This window comes from Brachyhypopomus gauderio, unplaced genomic scaffold (genome assembly GCF_052324685.1).
Source record: "Brachyhypopomus gauderio isolate BG-103 unplaced genomic scaffold, BGAUD_0.2 sc49, whole genome shotgun sequence".
Lineage (NCBI taxonomy): Eukaryota > Metazoa > Chordata > Actinopteri > Gymnotiformes > Hypopomidae > Brachyhypopomus > Brachyhypopomus gauderio.
Window position 1 is genome coordinate 749,959 of NW_027506874.1, and position 18,720 is coordinate 768,678.

Sequence of the window (18,720 nt, forward strand, 5' to 3'; positions counted from 1 at the left end):
ATAGAGGGAGCTATTCGCGCTGCAGACTATGATCACGTGACGTAAGTAGGCAAGAGGCAGAGTGAGGCAGAGTTGCCAGGTTCGCGGTTTTCACGCCAAATTGGGCTTGTTTGAAAATCAAGCCGCGGGTAAAAAATCTGGGGCCGCGGGGTGCGGTTTTTTGGTTTTTTGGACTACTTTTGAGTTGGGCTACTGCGGAAGTTACAAGTCAACACTAAGAATCGATCGCGATATAATACATAATTTGTCTCCATTTCACACTCGCCACCCCCCCCCATCCCCGACAACTTACACTCGCAGATTTTGTGCGGAAAATTTTTGTAGGACCTAGCAACCCTGGAGTGAGGTGAACACGCTCATCAGACATGCGATTTGGTTTAAGCCTGGTTTACACTTGATGCGGCGCGAGGGTCCGGGAGGCGAAAATAACGTAATCGCGGTGGCTTCGCCCGTGTGCAATGGCCTCACGCGCTGTCGATTCATGAGGTCGTGCACCTCTCGAATTTTGTAAGTTCGCGCGCGCCGCGTCTCAGCGCAATGAGAACAGTCATGTTTGCAGGGTTCATACACCTATACAAGGTGGAATTCAAGCACTTGTACGTCACTTTCAAGGTCCATTTCAATAATTCCCAGCACGTTAAACTTAATTGAATTAAATATTTATACATATACTCTAAATGATTCGAAATAATTCGCTTTTTTATCACATTATTTAATGGATATTTATTTTCAAAACGCCCAATCTTAACGTCTTCACGTTCTCTCATGTTTCGTCCTGGAATTACAAGAGGCTCGTATTTGTTAATGTAATACAAGAGAATTGTTCAGTCAGACAGATATTTGTTGTGAAATGAAGTAGTTACATTTTCAAGTACTTTAGCCTATGTAGCCGGGGTGACAGGAGGAGTAACGTTGTGCGCATGCGCCTCGGCTATATAGGATTTAGGTTGGCAGTAATGGGGCAGCTAGGGGTCCTTCCGAATGCGATGGTAGGAGCACATGGAGCTGTCGGCGTTGTGAGGTAGGAAAAGTGGTCACTTTTAAGAATATGCTGCACTATGCTATGAGTTTATACAGCAGTATCGTGTGCATGCTAAGGAACGCGGAGTAGTGGCGCATCGGGTGGTTGGAGTGCGCGAAGGCTCGACGTTGGGTACGACGGCTAGGGGTTTAAGGCGTATCGGCGTGTGGACAGCTGCAGATGACATCGCATCGGAACGGATGGTATGTTTTTTTGTGGATTTGTATGTAATTTCTTTTGGGCTGGATGTGTATTTTGATGAATTGTAAATTGTGTTTTGTTGTATTGTTTTATTAGATGTGCGCATGGAGTGTGTAACTGCCACCTGCTGTTCTTGTTTTGGGTATTTTAACAACATATTCTTAAATAAACTTAATGAGATTTTAGCTGACATAGTGTAGCATGATCAGGGCTGCTCAGGGGTTCCAGACAGTAGAACAAGCCAGTGGGTTAGCGGGTGGTTCGGCAGGACGGTGGACTACTGGCTTGTTCGTTTTTTTTGTTTTCTTGTTTGTTTTTGTTTGTTTGTCTGTTTCCTCCCTACGTGCCTTGGTTGAGGCGGGGATCTTCCCTCGTAGAATCCTCTTTCTAGAGGGCGTAGTTGTGTGGGATTGGCGTGCACTGTGTGATAATTTTTTTTGGAGTGAGCTTTATATGTGTGTGGTTTTAAAATTTGGAGTGTCTTACCTTGGTGTGTGTGGGTGTGTAAAAAGGATACCTCCTTTCCTATGAAATTTCCAGACGGGGTGTGTCCCTGCTTCGATTAAAGTGACGAGGGTGGAAAAGCGTTTGTCAATAAATGTGATCATCTAACCATAGGTTGGAGTGAGTGTTTTATTTATTCATAGGCACCCTGGTGGGGGCTACACCTAAATTCCAGCACTTTTCAAACCTGAAACACAAAACATTAAAATTGGTCAGGTAAAAGTTCATTCCCCTGTATTTGAGGGGTGTTTTTTTTATACTACTAGGCCTACATATCGTTTCGGACAACACTGCAAAGAATGTGACACGGCAAGATTAAACGCTTCCGCCGTTCACGGAGGTTAACGAGGTGTGCGGAGTCGCTCACTCGTGAAAGTATAAACCTAGATTGAATCTATTGTTGAATAAACCTGCAAAATATTTGGAATTATTCTGGATTCATTACACAGTAAATAACAAAACAAATTAACGTGCTGCTGTTCAGAGAGACACTACATTTCTGTATTTTAATCTTAATTTATCGTGGTTCACATCGATATCGGGATATCCAACAATGTTATCGCACATCGCAATTCTAGTCCATATCGTGCACCCCTACAAAGCAGCTTTACAAGTGCACGGGTCCAGATCCGTAATGAGGAAGCCATGGGCGACAGTGGCAAGGAGAAACCCCCTAGACTGTTTGGGAAGAAACCTTGGGAGGACCAAGACTCAAAAGGGAAGCCATCCTCCATTGGGTGGCCCAGTTAATAGTACCCCATTCTGCTGCTAGACTGAAGAGTCCCTGTTACGACCCCACGATGTCATGGGTCTAGGTTTGGGGTGTGGGGTAGTAGCATGTGCGTAGTGGACAAGATGGAATTAAAGAAGAACGCGAAAACCAGACGGATATGTAAAAAAAAAAACTCTTTACTGCAGAGTGGTATTAAGTCGAAGAGCTTAATACAAAAATACAGGATTAACTATATAAACCCATAAACCAACCAACCAAGGAAAGGAGCAGTAGACTGCACCAAAGAAAAGAAACAAACAAAATATACTACACTAGGGTAACAAAGCAAGACTCACACCTTACTAACAGAAATAAAGAAAATATATCTACTGCTCTAACTAATCTCAAACAAAAGTACAAAAGTGTTTCTAACAAAACATACCTGCGTGAGTGCATATATGAGTGCGCACATGCTGCTATGCTCTTAGTACATGGTGGCGATTTTTACAACTCTAATCATGACAATACATGACAAAGGCCATCACACAAACCCTCATCTCTCACATGAGAATCATGAGCTACAGTTTCTCAAAGGACACACACACACACATACTGTCACGGTGAGGACCCCGGCCCCTCCCCTTTGGGCGTGTGTTTACGTTGTCCACGTGTACTCGTCTGCGTCTGTGGAACTGTGTGGTTGTGGTTATGGCTTGTGATTAGTCGTCGCACCTGTGGCTTGTATCGTCATCACGTGGGGCTTGTGTGGTTTGTCTACTTAATGTGCGTTCGCGCAGTGTCGTGTGCTCGTCGTTGTCAAAGTCTACACGTTTCTGTGTAAGTGTTAATGTGTTCTACGTGCGCTGTCTTGCGCAATAGTTGTAGTTAATAAACGTGACGTCTGCTCAAAGCAAGAATCTGTGTCTCGTCCTTCGCCTCGCACCCATCGTCACACATACACACATACAAGAATCCACCCGTAATGAGGCAATCCATCTGTTAAACCAAAATTAATTGATTAACAACCAAAATTGTAGATGTGGGGCCTCAGGTTTTTCAGTGGGACCAGGGTTCATATGCAGGTCAGGCTGGGTGGACAGATTCTGAGATGGTGGCACTGCGTCTTCTGGCACCGTGGAGCTTTTTCTAGGTCCTTTGTGGCCAATATTGGCATTGCATTTGTAGAAACATGTAATCAGAACACAAGATGTGAATCATTCATATGAGTCATTCATATACAGATGCATCTCAATAAACTAGAATATCATTTAAAAAATCAACTTTATAAACTTTATAAAGTACCTTGCTATTGTCTTAGAAATTCTGAAACCCTTCAATGGTGAGTACAAAATAAGTCAGAAGCAGTTGGGTTAGATAATAAGTACAATGATTTATTAAAACATACCGTGGATTAAAATAATTGAGATCTCAGTTACAAACACCCAAGTGTCTGTCACAGAGAGAGCTAATTCCCCATTCCGAACTCTCATCCTTTATACCCTTGATCATCAATACACACGGTGTCCACGAGGTGAACACACGGTTATTAACTAAATATGATTGGACAAAGTAAGGAGTCATCAACTCTGATTTGACAGATGCATATGATGCGTGCCCCCTCCCTGCTCAGCATCCTCGTGATGGCATGGCAGACTGAGTGTCGCCGTAGTCCTTTCCAAGCTGAGATTATGCGTCTCCCGCGAGGTCAGTTTAGGAACATCCAGAGGAACATCAGATTAAATGTCCCAGACAGGCACACATAAACACATCTCTGAGGCCTACTGAAGCCACCAGAATGGCTTCAGTGGCATGATTAACACACATATGTAAAAACCTTATTTCTAATGTGTTTAACGTATACTAAGAAAGCCTGATCTAAATGTAAATCACCAAATTTCCATCACATTTCCCTCCTTTTTGTCCTTTATGGACAAATTACATCAACTACAGATCATTCCAGTACAGGCTTTTGATAGTAGTGACACTCACAGGAAGTACATGCATGGTCAAAGCAAATTACATTTGATTACAAACAGAATACAACATTGTTCAACGAAGTAATTAAACTAAACATAATCATCATTAAATGAATCAACATCAGGTAGTAGATTGGTGGCCTTGATCCGTCCTCATCGTGAGGTCCTTGGGTTTAGCGTCGTGTCTGCAGCCTGCAAGACACAACTCCTCAGAAGTGACAGAAAACAAGGCACACAGAAAACCATCAACAACAATCGCCATTGAGCTCCATCACCGCATGAGCAAGAGCACAGGGTTCATGGTGGGTGATCGTTGACCATTCTTGACAGCCGTTGTGCTTGGAGTGCGGGTCACGCCCTTTCTGCACTTCCACCCACTCGACTGAGGCGCCCAAACACCCTCCTTTCACCCTACAGAAGCTGGGATGCTTCAGGGCTGCTCTTCGTCTGCTCAGGTACTGGAACCTTCTTGCAATGGCTGGCGTGAATCCACGTTGCCCTCTCAGCCACCTTCACTGCTGTTGGGGTTGTCAGGAGGATCTGGAATGGGCCTCTCCACCTCTGTGCCCTCCAGTTCTTCCTCCTGAAGTCTTTCACAACCACCCAGTCTCCGGGTTTCAGGTTGTGTTGTAGACCTTCCCGTGGCTTAGGCAACGCCTCTTTCACTGCCCTGTGAACTTGTGACAAGACAGAGGACAGGTTTGTACAATAATTCAACATGACATCATTGCACTCGCTTGTGGTGAGTGCAGAGGGTTGTCCTCTCCCGATGCCTGTATTTGGCGGCCTGCCAAATAAGATCTCAAACGGACTCAGGCCCGTTCTCCCCCTCGTCCTCGTCCTCATGTAGAATAACACCAAAGGCAATGCTTTTACCCACGACAGACCAGTGTCAGCACAACATTTTACCAGTTTATTTTTTAACGTTCCATTCTCTCTTTCTACTGCCCCACCACTCGCCGGGTGATAGGCGCAGTGTTGTTTCAAATCAAAACCCAGATGTTCGCTTACTTGTGTTAGAGCTTTATTTACAAAAGGGGTGCCGTTGTCACTACCTATCCTCTCGGGGATTCCCCACCTGGGGATAATCTCCGTGAGGAGTGCCTTTGCCACAGCTGACGCATCCTGTTTTGACGTGGGGAAGGCTTCAACCCACTTGGAGAACATGTCCACTATTACCAGACAATACTTCTTCCCCTCAGCTGGGCTTAATTCAATAAAGTCCATCTGTAAGTGCTGGAAAGGGAGATCAGATGCTGGGTGAGCGCTCTGAAGCGCCTTCACCCCCCTCCCTATGTTGTTATTAGCACATATCATACATCTCTCACAGTACTTCTGGGAGTAATTTGTAAAACCCTTTGTAAACCAGTGTTGTGCAATGCTATCATACATCCCTCCTTTTGACACATGATCTTTACCGTGTGTCAATTGTGCATACACAGGAAACATGCTCCTAGGAAGACATGGTTTGTCGTTGGGCCCAACCCAAAGGCCCCCCCGCTTCACCGCACCCGCCCGCTGCCACGCAGACAGCTCCGAGGCGGTTGCTGTCTTCTGGAGCTCGCTTATCTCAGCTGTTGTGGAAACAACGGTGTTATCAGCACACAGAGTGTACATGGTGTCCAAATCCTGCTTAAATGACTGCCCAGCTGCTTGCTTTGCAGCCAAATCTGCCCGTTCATTACCCAAAGAAACAGAATCTTTATTGTCAGAATATATACATCACATTTACATACCGCTATTTGCTTCGGGACGAGAATGGCATCACGAAGTTCAGCAATTGATTTACGATGTGTGATCAACTTCCCCAATGAAGTGAGAACCCCCCTGTGTGTCCAGATAGCCCCGAAGTCGTGCACTACTTCAAAGGCATATCTGTTGCCTGTGCGAATCGCCACTGTTTTACCTAGAACCACTCAGCATGCCTGAGTCAGAGCCACCAATTCAGCTGCCTGCGCCGAATGGTGCCCTGACAGTGGTCCAGGTTCAACAGTGCTGTGTTGCGAAACCCCTGCATACCCCACACAGTTTTTCTCTGTTGCTGGATTACGTGATGCCGATCCGTCCACAAATAGCTCCAGACCTCCCTCAGGTCTGGCATTGGGGAATAGATCTCAGTCACCGCTTATCATCTGCTGTTTGGACAAACAGAAATACAGAGTTAGCCAGGCCCAATGTTAAGGATGTGTGCAACGCTTGTTTTTAAATGCATTAAAGGCCTGTCGACAGCCTTAGCTTAGGTGAGTGAAAGTGTATGGTTGACCATCAACCTTAAAAGCAAACCAAAGCTGTGAGTTTGCATGTGCCGGTACAGAAAAGAAGGCATTAGCCAAATCAACAAAAAACCCACTTACTGTCAGGTGAGACTTGTGACAGAACTGTTAAGGGATTCGGTACCAACGGGGCTCCTGCTACCTAGGGTTGCAGCGGTAACCGGTTTCACGGTATACCACGGTATTAAAATGCACGGTTATCATACCGTGTGCGTTTGCATATTACCGGTAAAAAGCAAGCCAGCGGAGAAACTGACCCGCGCATGCGCAACTCCGCTCTGGTTCAGCTACTCAGCACAGCGGTGAGAATGGCAGAACGTGTATCAGACTTAACAAATTTTTTAACAAAAAAAAAAAAGCTAAACTAATGTCAGCGGCGAAAATAACGTAATCGCGGTGGCTCCGCCCGTGCGCGAGGGTCTCACGCGCTGTCGATTAGCGAGGTCGTGCACCTCTCGAATTTTGTAACTTTGCGTGCGCCGCGCCTCAGCGCAATGAACAAAGTCATATTTGCAGGGTTCATACACCTTTATAAGGTGGAATTAAAGCACCTGTACGTCATTTTAAAGGTCCGTTTCAATATTTCCCAGCACCTTAAACTTAATAAAGTTACATATTTATACATATACTCGAAATAATTCGCTTTTTCATCACATTATTTAATGGTTGTTTATTTTCAAAATGCCCAATCTTAACGTCTTCACGTTCTCTCCACGTTTCTCTTCACGTTTAGTCCTGGAATTACAAGAGGCTCGTATTTGTTAACGTAATACAAAAGAACTGTGCGGAGTCGCGCGCTACGGTCACTAGTGAAAGTATAATTCTAGCTTTTTAAGGTCCTTGCTTTCACTGGATGTGAAAGACGCCATTAATTGACATGCGTTCATTTTCAAATTCTAACGTGCCTGTTTTTCATATGTTAAAACCAGACTCGGTGTGAAAGCCTTAAAATAGAAATCTCTATTGTGATGATATCAGAAATAAATCCTCTCTTTCTGCAGTATCTGGTTATATTCTAACTTGGCAGTACAACGGGCGTTTACAACAGTTGTTGATCAGACACTGACCCAGGCTGAGTTTGTCAGATATTAAATAATTTAAACTTAAATAATTGTAATGAAATCCATGATTTAGGTTTCTCTAATTTTGCAGTATTTATATAAACATGTTTACAGCTTATTATTTTAAAGGAGACATTTTGTATACAATAGTTGCAGGTTTCTACAATAAATAGTTAATTGAACAAAAAAAAAAACTTGTTGTAATTTCTTTAAGGGTCAGTGTATCTTTTAATAATATACAAACTAACTATGATACCGTGATAACCGTGATACCGCGGTATTTTCTGAGACGGTTATCATACCGTGAAAATCTCATACCGTTGCAACCCTACTGCTACCACATCTAAATTTTACCGCCTGGAGAGCTTTTATCAACCTCCACTCCTCGGTACACCAGGCTCCCTAAATTTTCACTCAGGAAAAAAAATTGGAACTCCCACTGGTGAATTAGCATATGGAACCATTACCCCCCCCCCTTTCCCAATGTCTCAAAGACTGGTCGTATCCCCTTGACCGCTTCAAGGGGTACTGTGGTTTGCAAGGCCTACGGTCTGACCTAGATGTGTTTCTCTAAGTCACACTCCCCTGGGACCACAGAGTCTGTGGGACTCCCTTCAGTCACACACACACACACACCCTCTTATCTTTGGACATTGGAATGTTGGCAACTCGCCCAGATACAGCTGCACTCCCCTGCTCACTCTGACCTCCCAAATCAGTGGTTTAGAAAAACCCGTCCATTGACGGACTGTACCGCACACCATCACACCCACTCCCACAGCCATGCGCACACAAACCCTGCCTCAGCCACACCGTTTACTGTTTGAAACCTAACCTGCTCTGCCCAAGTTAACCCCAAAAACCATAACCGCTCAGCAGCAGCACTTGTCTCATAAAACAGCATATGTCCCCCCACATGACAGTTCACAATTATTTTGCATAAATCCAGTAGCAGAATCAGTTATTTTATCACTGTCATCAACATCAATTTGTAACAACTCAGTATCAGACTGAAGCACATTACTTATCTCATTAACATTTAAAGGCAAAAGCATTTCTTCATTGCAAGGCATTTTATCACTATCAATGATATCACTACAAACAGCATCAGTATGAGTTAGCGGAAGCATTTCTTCATTGCAAAGCGTGGGAAAAATTTGTGTCTTACCTGACCCTTCCGGAACATCACCAGTCGACCCCTCCGACCATCAGTCCCCACCAGTACTCTGCTGACCTTGCTTCTCCCGCTTATCCTGTCTTTGTGGACACCCTCTTGCCCGGTGTCCGTCTTCTCCACAGATGTAACAAGCGTTGTCGTCATCTTCTCTCCTGCGGTTCTTCACCTTTTTAGTCCTCTTCTGCTCCTTCCCGCTTTTGCCTCCTGCACAGTTACCTTTTTCATCGCCCCTCATCACTCGAACCATGGAAAGTTGTGTTTGCCGCGGTTCTTTGTCTTGCTTCCAGGCACTCACCGTCTTCCATCGCCTTTCCGCGTGGATAGCATGTTGCACAATCACTTCCATCTTGGCTGTCTCCCACGTGATGCAAGTGTCCTTGAGCTTCTCGGAAATCTCCGGCTTTAGTCCATTGATGAAAGCATTCCGCAAATGAGCTTCATAGGGTGTGATTGGCCCGTTGTCCATCCTGTCGGGCTTGTCCATGCCGCAGTGAGCATCATGCACCTGGGTGAGTCGATACAGGAACTCCTGCACAGTCTCTGAGTCATTTTGTTTACAAATAGCTATTTTGGTTAAATCCATAACAAGGGGAAAGGCATCCCGTATTGCTGCACATAGTTCATGTAACATTGTCCGATACGGTTTGTTACCTTCATGTGACCACTCACTGTTGACCAACTGAATGTTCTTGACTGACCAGTCCATCTGGATCTTTGTAACCTCTACTCCCAGTTTCAGGCCCAGGAGTCGTCGCAGCTCATGTGACGTCGGCCTGAACTCACGGCAAAACATGTCCAGTTCATGTGCAAACTTACGCCCCCCAATGTCACCAGGGAGCTTGAACTGCTTCACCACTTCCTGTAAATCTGCAACAGTCCATGTTCTCATAACAAGCATAGGCCCATCCTGACCAGCCACCTCTACCATTGGGCACATCACCTGATCATTGGTTGTTTCCGGAAGAGGGGACAGGGGCGGCTCGCTGACGTGGACCATCCGTCCTTGGCTTGGTCCGGCAGTTGTGTCTTGCCCGTCTCGCGATCTTGTGTGCATAGCCACTGGGCTGATTGGACGTGCTGGAGGAGGCTTGTTCCGTCTGACTGGTTCCTGGGGCTTGACGTCGGTGGGGTTGGGTGGGGCCGTCAGGGCGGTTGGGGGTCGCCTGGGACATCCGTCCAGGTCTGGATCTGCAACACACTCAACAGACTGGAGATTCTTAAGTTCCCGTTGAACTTCATATTTAGTTTGTGTTTGCAATCTATAATCCCGCCGTTTCGCCTCCCTCTCCCACAAGTCAAAAGCTTCCCAGTTTACCTTGAACCCATCATATTGTTCTTTTATCAGACTTCGTTTTAATGCTGCAATTCGGTTCATGTTAAAACTCCCTTCCTCTGGGAAATCACATTTAGTAACCCACATGTGAAATTGTTTTAAACTTTCGGGCCCATACCGTTCTTTCATGTACCTTATTCTAGGATGTGCGTGCAGTATCTCACTGACCTCCCTGTCAGTATGACTACTACCACATCCGCCCATTTTGCTGCTTCGTGGATTAAAAAAAATGACAACTCTCACACAACACTCACACTCACGCAGAACCTGACTCTCACTCTCCCTGATACTCTGCTCCTCGACTCCTAGCCGAGGGTGAAACACTTAATCATTCAGTTACCCCGCCCGATAACCATAACCGTGTATACACGCACCAGGAGAGAAGTCCCAACCTCTGCAATAAGTTTATATCAACACTTTGTACTCACCAGGGTTTAGTTAACTTAAATGTTCGTCTGTTCCTGGGAAAACTCCGACGCCGAGGAGGCACACACACCTGCGAGTCCCGCTCAACGGAATTTGTCGTTGGCTGACTGAAGTAAGGCCTTCAGGAGCTAAGCGCTTAGTCTCTCCCTCAGGTGTGCCGTCCTCAGTCGTGGAGTCCCATCTGGGGTGCCAAAATGTCTTAGAAATTCTGAAACCCTTCAATGGTGAGTACAAAATAAGTCAGAAGCAGTTGGGTTAGATAATAAGTACAATGATTTATTAAAACATACCGTGGATTAAAATAATTGAGATCTCAGTTACAAACACCCAAGTGTCTGTCACAGAGAGAGCTAATTCCCCATTCCGAACTCTCATCCTTTATACCCTTGATCATCAATACACACGGTGTCCACGAGGTGAACACACGGTTATTAACTAAATATGATTGGACAAAGTAAGGAGTCATCAACTCTGATTTGACAGATGCATATGATGCGTGCCCCCTCCCTGCTCAGCATCCTCGTGATGGCATGGCAGACTGAGTGTCGCCGTAGTCCTTTCCAAGCTGAGATTATGCGTCTCCCGCGAGGTCAGTTTAGGAACATCCAGAGGAACATCAGATTAAATGTCCCAGACAGGCACACATAAACACATCTCTGAGGCCTACTGAAGCCACCAGAATGGCTTCAGTGGCATGATTAACACACGTATGTAAAAACCTTATTTCTAATGTGTTTAACGTATACTAAGAAAGCCTGATCTAAATGGAAATCACCAAATTTCCATCACACTATAAACAATAGCCTGTTTTGTCAGAGGTTTATTATAAACATGCGCAACAGATGGGATACTGGTATTTGTATTAGCATTGAATTACCTTTTAACTGATACTAATAATGAGCTCATCTCTCTGATTTCTCTATGATCGCCTTTTTCAACTCTATTGTTCTTACAATTTTCCTCTTCTGCTTTTCTGCTGTCTTTCTCGGGACTCATGTTTCTTGTCTAATACAGTACAAAAACAACAAAAAAATACACAGCCTCAAAATTATAAAAAAACCCATTGAAGAACAACTGCAACTAAAGGCTCAGTTGTACTTTCGCGAGTGACCGTAGCACCAATAATGTCATAAAAAAGCAAATGATTTCGTATAATTTCGAGTATATGTATAGATATGTAGCTTAATTAAGCTTAAGGTGCTGGAAAATATTGAAAATGGACCTTGAAAGTGACGATCAAGTGCTTTAATTCCACCTTTTAAAGGTGTATGAACCCTGCAAACATGACTTTGTTCATTGCGCTGAAGCGCGGCATGCGGAAAGTTAAAAAATTCGAGCCCTTGCACATAGGCGGATTGCGTCATTTTTGCCGTGCGGAACCTCGCGCCGGTCACGCCGCGTCAAGTATAAGCCAACTAGCGGCATGTGACTGATATATATACATTTATTTATATAGCGCTTTTTACAACAGTTGTTGTCACAAAGCAGCTTTACAAGTGTCCAAGTCCTAGCCCCCAGTGAGCAAGCCAAGGGTGACAGTGGCAAGAAAGAACTCCCAAGAGCAAGAGGAAGAAACCTTGAGAGCAACCAAGACTCAGGGGGGGAACCCATCCTCCAGGTTAAATAAATCTCATCTTGGTGTGTATTTATATACATGAGTTCTCTATGTAATTCCTATTCAGTCCTAAACGTCTTGGTTGGGAATGGTAGTCATAGCAGAGGAGAATTTGTGGTGGTGAGAGGGTCCAGGGTAGTGGGTTTATCCTCCATCCACACTGGTTATTTAGGGCAGTGGGTTGATCTGTCATCATAACTGGTTAGGCAGGAGGTGGCTGGCCCAGGATGGACCACAGGAAAAGTCTCCTCTTGTCTCAGTTTTTCTCAGGTAGGCGGGCAGCAATATGGAAAAGTACAACGGAAAATTAGCTCTGTATGGGATCATATGCGAGACAGATGAAATTTAAACATTTCTAGAATGTAGTAGCATCTCCGGCATTAAATTAAATTATTACAGCCTTGCTAAAAAGGCAGAACCAGAAGGTAACACAGACCTGGCAGCATTCTGAGACATTGGCATCCATGCACTGCACTGTCAACAAACTTGAGTGACCACGAGCAGTGACATAAAAGCCTTCACCCGTGAACCCCTGGATCTGTACCTTTATCTAAGGGGGCAAATTAGTTATTGAACGCTAAACTAAATAAGTACGTTTTCAACCTAGACTTAAAGATTGAGACTGTGTCAGAGTCCCAGACACATTCTGGAAGGTTATTCCAAAGTTGGAGGGCCTTATAAGAAAAGGCTCTTCCCCATGCTGTTACCTTATTAATTGTTGGAACTATTAAGAGGCCAGCACCCTGTGATCTTAGTGGACGTGGGGGTTGATAATAGGAAGTTCCTGGAGGTAATCAGGAGCAAGCCCGTGCATTTTGAACTATTTGAAGTTTATTGAGATTCCTATATGAGCATCCTGACAGTAATGAGTTACAGTAGTCTAGTCTAGAGCTAACAAACGTGTGTCCAATTTTTCTGCATACTGTGATAATGCATTTCTTAACTTGGTAATGTTGCGGGGATGTAGAAAAGCTATCCTAGTAGTATTATCTATGTTTTTGTCATGCCCAACTCCGCCCTCCTCCCTTGTCCCGCCTTGTTTCCCCGTTGCCATAGTTCCCTCTGTCTGTCACACCCCTGTCCTTAGTGTTTCCACCTGCGCAGTGTTAATTTTGACAGCAATTTTTGATTTAGTTTTAGTCTTAGTCTTTTGACTAAAATCCAGAGGTGGAAAGAGTACTGAAAAATTGTAATTGAGTAAAAATATCATTACTTTGCCTAAAATCTACTCAGAGTAAAAGTAAAATTACCCATCTCAAAATTTACTCGAGTAAAAGTACAAAATTACTTCATTTAAAATGTAATTTGAGTAAAAGTTACTTAGTTACTTTCAGTTATTTAATGCATGGATGAATCATGAACCAAATTCAGCACAAGTTGTTTTAATCAATTTCAAAGCGTATTTAAGTGCACATCCATACTTGCAAAAAGATCAGCTGGGCTCAGGAACATACTTCCTCACAGCACAAGGACAGTCACAACCTGTACCATAAAGTGCAAACAATTTTCAGTCCTATTGTCCAACGGACAACACTATGATAAGAATAAAGAAATTTAATTTACAAATTATTCAAAAAACAAAATGCACACAAAATTAAGTGCCCACAAGGTGCCACAAATCAAACTAAAATGCAACAGGATTCCACTACTCACAATAAAATGCCCACAGGATCCCACATCAAAAATTTAAAAATGCTCATAGGATCCCACAATTTAAAAGTAAGTGCTCACAGGATCCAACTATTCAAAATACAGTGCCCACCGGATCCCACTATTCACAATAAAATGCCCACAGGTTGCCACAACTCAAAATAAAATATAAAATGACCACAGGATCCCACATCTCAAAATAAAACAAAATGTGCACAAGATTCCACTATTTAAAACGCTCACAGGATCCAACTATTCAAAATAAAGTGCCCACAGGATTCCACAGAACCTGATAGATAGAACAATCTCATCCTTTTGGAAAAAAACTGCAGCAGATTACGACCTGATTATGAGACAATGGAAAGGGCGCGCGCAAGGCAAGGCCGCGCAATTGGCCTTCATTTCTGGGACTCAGAAGTTTAAATTTCTGCCCGCATTTAATTTTTCACCATCAATATTTTTTTACTCAGTAATGTGAGGGCATTCAAATGTAGTGAAGTAAAACTACTTGGGTCAAAATGTACTCAAGTAAAAGTAAAAATTACACATTTCAAAAACTACTCAGAAAATTACAAATTACTCATAAAAAGTACTCAATTACAGTAATGTGAGTAAATGTAATTAGTTACTTTCCACCCCTGCTAAAATGTCATTTAGTTTTAGTCATAATTTAGTCATTGGAGTTGTTTTTAGTTTTAGTCTAGTTTTAGTCAACTAATTATTAAGAATTTAGTTGACTAAAATATAAATGGTGTAATAGTCATTTATATACACTTGCACAAAATGAAACATTTATTAACCAGTTACAGAATATTATTGTTTGTTTGTGCAATATATACAAAAACAGGTTTGCAAACAACTTTATTGACCTGAACTTAGCTAGTTAGCATAACGATAACAAAAAATCGACCAGTATATAAAACTGGGAGCCGTAAAAACAGCAATGCCATAGCCTGCAGAGGTTGTTTCATTTGTTGTATTTTTCCTGACATCATCGTCCCACATGGTTTACAAACCATCTTGTTTTTCTCAAAGTCAAAGGAGAAATGTGTCCATATATTGCCTCTTATCTTTCTCCCTGCTGACATTGTCGAGTTAACTTCGAGTTGCTTCCACGATCACGAGTAAAGTGTTACTGGAGCGGAGCTCGGAACGGTAGTTTTCTGCATGGTCCTAGTGCTAAACAAATAATTTGTTTTTTAACTGTTAAAAAGTGTGGGGGGGGACATGGCTTTGTCGCTATTTAAATATTTGGTTTTAACTGTAAAAACTGGGGGGGGGGGACCAAAACCGGCTTTTGAAAAAGTGGGGGGGACATGTCGATCGATCATCGAGCTGTGGCCTAAGGTGTCCTGGTGCCATGTGCACTTATGGACACATCTGTGCTTGAACATGGTGTTTGTTGTGGACAGACTGTGATGTCCAATAACAAAACACCACTCAGGTTCATATTGGAGAGGTCATTCCTCCCTATCACACCCTTCCAGCTCTTACTGTCGTTGCTCACGTGAGCATTGAAGTTCCCCAGCAGAACAATGGGATCCCCAGAAGGGGCACCTTCCAGTATCCCCTCCAGGGACTCCAAGAAGGCCGGGTACTCCTAACTGCATAAGCACAAACAACAGTCAGAGCCCGTTCCCCTACCCGAAGGAGCAAGGAAGCAACCTTCTTGTCTACCAGGGAAAACCCCAGCACAGAGGCAGTGAGCCAGCGAGCTATGAGTAAGCCCCCTCCAGCCCTTCGCCTTTCACCCTGGGCAACTCCAGAATAGAATAAAGTCCAGCCTCTCTCGACAGGATTAGTTCCAGAACCCAAACTGTGTGTTGAGGTGAGCCCAACTATATCTAGTTGGTGTCTCTCATCCTCACACACCAGCTCAGGCTCCTTCCCAACCAGAGACGTTACGTTCCGTGTCCCAAGAGCCAGCTTCAGTAACCGAGGATCGGTAAGCCGAGGCCCCCTCCTTCGGCCAGCGCACAATCCACAATGCACCCCTACTCCCATAGGTGGTGGGCCCATGGGAGAATGAACCCATGTATCTCCTTCGGGCTGTGCCCAGCAATGCCCCATGTCCAATATATTTGACAAATCCTACAACCATTTTATCATTGATTTTTACATTGTCTGTATAATTTGATATATCTTGATTAAAAGATCTTCCTTCAGCTCTTTACATAAAAAGAACATGCAGTGTTGGCCGCAGCAAACAGAATCAAAGTTATGAACTTGCTTAGAGTTATGTTTTATTTCTTTATAGATCTTTTTCATAAATTAATTAATTTTTTCATCAAAAAATTTAAAGTTTGAGGAAAGAGTTCATAGTTTGGAGGGTTTCCGTGGGGACATTGTACCAACCAATGCTCCCCGGGCAAATGACAGGGATGCGTGTTTATATGGCTTGAGCACTTTCTTAATCAGCTTAGTCAGGTTAAATATCTCTTGTCATTGTCATTCAGGCATTGGTGTTGATATTTTCTGGGGTGCACTGTAAAAAATGTTTGTTGAATTTACGGTAATAAACTATAAAATAGCAACAGTAAAAGATCATAAAGTAGAAAACAGTATATCACTATCAGATGCAATAGTTTACTTTTAAAAAATAAACAGTAGGCCTATATAAAATTATTTTTTACAGTCATAATATGTAGAAAGCACAAATTTTTTATGTTAATTTCAATATTTTAGGTAAAATATATTGGAAAATTCCGTAATGTAGTAAACAAGGAATTACCCTAAAATTAAAAAAAATATTCAGTCTAAATTACAGATTTTGCTGATGAGTAGCCTACATTTCAATTTATAGTGAAAACCATTCATCAATCAGCAAAATCGCACCTTGATTTCTACAGAAAGACAATGCTAAAAATATGGCCAGTGCTGTAAGTTAAAGCATGTTGAAATATAGGACAATGTACTGCCGTCTTAGAAATTGTCTTTGTAAATATGGGTCAAATATTTATACATATAAGGAATATCGTATTTTCTGGACCGTAAGATGCACTTAAAAGTTTTCGATATTCAAGTCTTGCGCTATCATTGCTGCCTTCAGTTGAATGGTGACTGTAGAGACGCTTCTCCTGCTGTTCTTTACTCAATTACGTTTTACGTAATGTTCTCTGATTAGTTTATCGCTGCCAGCGTATGTACTGTACACATTACGTATCTGTGTCAGGGACATATTTTTGAATTCAGTGCACACACAAGGCGCACTGCTGATTTTTGAGAAAATTTAAGGCTTTTCTGCTTAAGTCTGGAAAATTGTGGCGTCGGTCCACTTTGGGGACGGGGCTACTTCCCATGAGCCCCCGCGGTTCCGTTATTGACACGCGTTATGTGTAAGTGTTACGACATGCTGTTGTTGATTATGTATTTGATTATGTGTTTTGTTAGGTTAAGTCACCCTGTATTCGTTTAGTGTTGTACATTGTCTGAGTCTACCTACCGTGTTTTTGTAATGTTACAGTGCTAATGACCTGCCCTCATGTTTCACGTGTTGTCTCTATTATGCTCTATTATGATTCTAAGGCAATTTAAATAAAAGTGCCTTGTTGTCTTAAAATGCGGCAACAACTGGGCGGCCCGAGTGATGGATGGCAGCCTACAAGTAGTTTACTGTGAAGTTGGACTTCACAATAAAATACTGTAAAATAATAATGGTTGTAATGTATTCATCATAGAGATAAACAGTAAAACAGTTGTTTTTAAAATGATTCACTGTAAATAGGTTTATTATAAAAAGTTGTTAATTTTATAGCGTATTATTGTAAACTGTAAAAAGTCATTTTCCGTAAAAAGAACAGTTCTAAATGATTAAATTTACGGTTGTCAAAAAAGATACCGTAGTGTTTTTTACATTGTCAGCATTTTTTTACGGTGAAGTTCTGGCAACCACAGCTGCCAGTCTTTTACCGTAAATTTTACAGATTTTTTTTACAGTAGTGATGTTCGATACCAGCGATTTCCTTTCCGATCCGATACTGAGTAAAACTCAGGCTGGTATCGGTGATACCGATCCGATACAGATACCTTGTGCAACTACACTTAATGTGTCTCGTAAATCTAAAAAAAGTAGTGTATTTCAAGTCATAGCATCATAAAAAAAATACAAGATGTTATTTATTTTAAATAAAGTATATTGAGGTAGCAGCCTCATTTACACTATAACAGAACTAATTCAACAGAAAAAACAGAGAACCCTCACACAAATTGTTTTCAAACATGCAAAAAAAAATTAAATAAGTAAAATAATAAAACAATTAAAATAAATTAGTGTTTAATTATATAGAACTCCTGAAATATTGCATTAACATGAACATACTGAATATCTAAATAACACTTAATTTACAGGTTTTTGTTGAGGAACAATATCATATTTACAGTTTTCCCCTTTAGTCTGTTCCATTGTTTGCTCAGAACCTCTCCTGCCTTTGAAAAGACCTTGTATATGTAATTTATGTAATCAATTATAAATACTTGTCAATTCGTTAGCAAACCTTGTCTGAATAAATCACCCAGTGATGCACATATTTTTTACTCTAAGCTAAACTTATGCAGCTTTTTGTTGAATCATTTATTTATTTCGTTATTTACTTCATAACCATATTTATGGTATTGATTTGAACAACTCTAAACAGTAACATCGCTTAGTGCTGCTTAAGGCTTCACATTTTCTCCCTCTGTACCTGGATAGTGTCTACCTGCGGCACCGAAGCCGAAGGACTCCGCTAGAGATGTCTGTCTTGCCCTAGCATTAGCAGCATCTGACACAGTG

At 42.5% G+C, this 18,720-nt stretch overlaps 2 protein-coding genes across 2 annotated transcripts in view; both read right to left on the reverse strand.

Moving 5' to 3' along the window:
* Nucleotides 1-18,720, reverse strand: part of LOC143487674 (von Willebrand factor A domain-containing protein 7-like) — a 65,209-nt gene that overhangs the window by 25,514 nt on the left and 20,975 nt on the right. The window lies entirely within an intron of this gene.
* On the reverse strand, nucleotides 5,774-10,477 carry LOC143487720 (uncharacterized). The gene is made up of 2 exons (XM_076986835.1): nucleotides 8,917-10,477; nucleotides 5,774-5,988 (listed from the first exon to the last, which is right to left on the reverse strand). Exon 1 carries the CDS (start codon nucleotides 10,460-10,462, stop codon nucleotides 8,957-8,959), a length of 1,506 nt encoding a protein of 501 aa, XP_076842950.1. The 5' UTR covers nucleotides 10,463-10,477; the 3' UTR covers nucleotides 5,774-5,988; nucleotides 8,917-8,956.

Excerpts from the sequence above, each read along its gene's own strand:
- LOC143487720 (XM_076986835.1), bottom strand. The coding sequence starts at position 10,462 with ATGGGCGGATGTGGTAGTAGTCATACTGACAGGGAGGTCAGTGAGATA.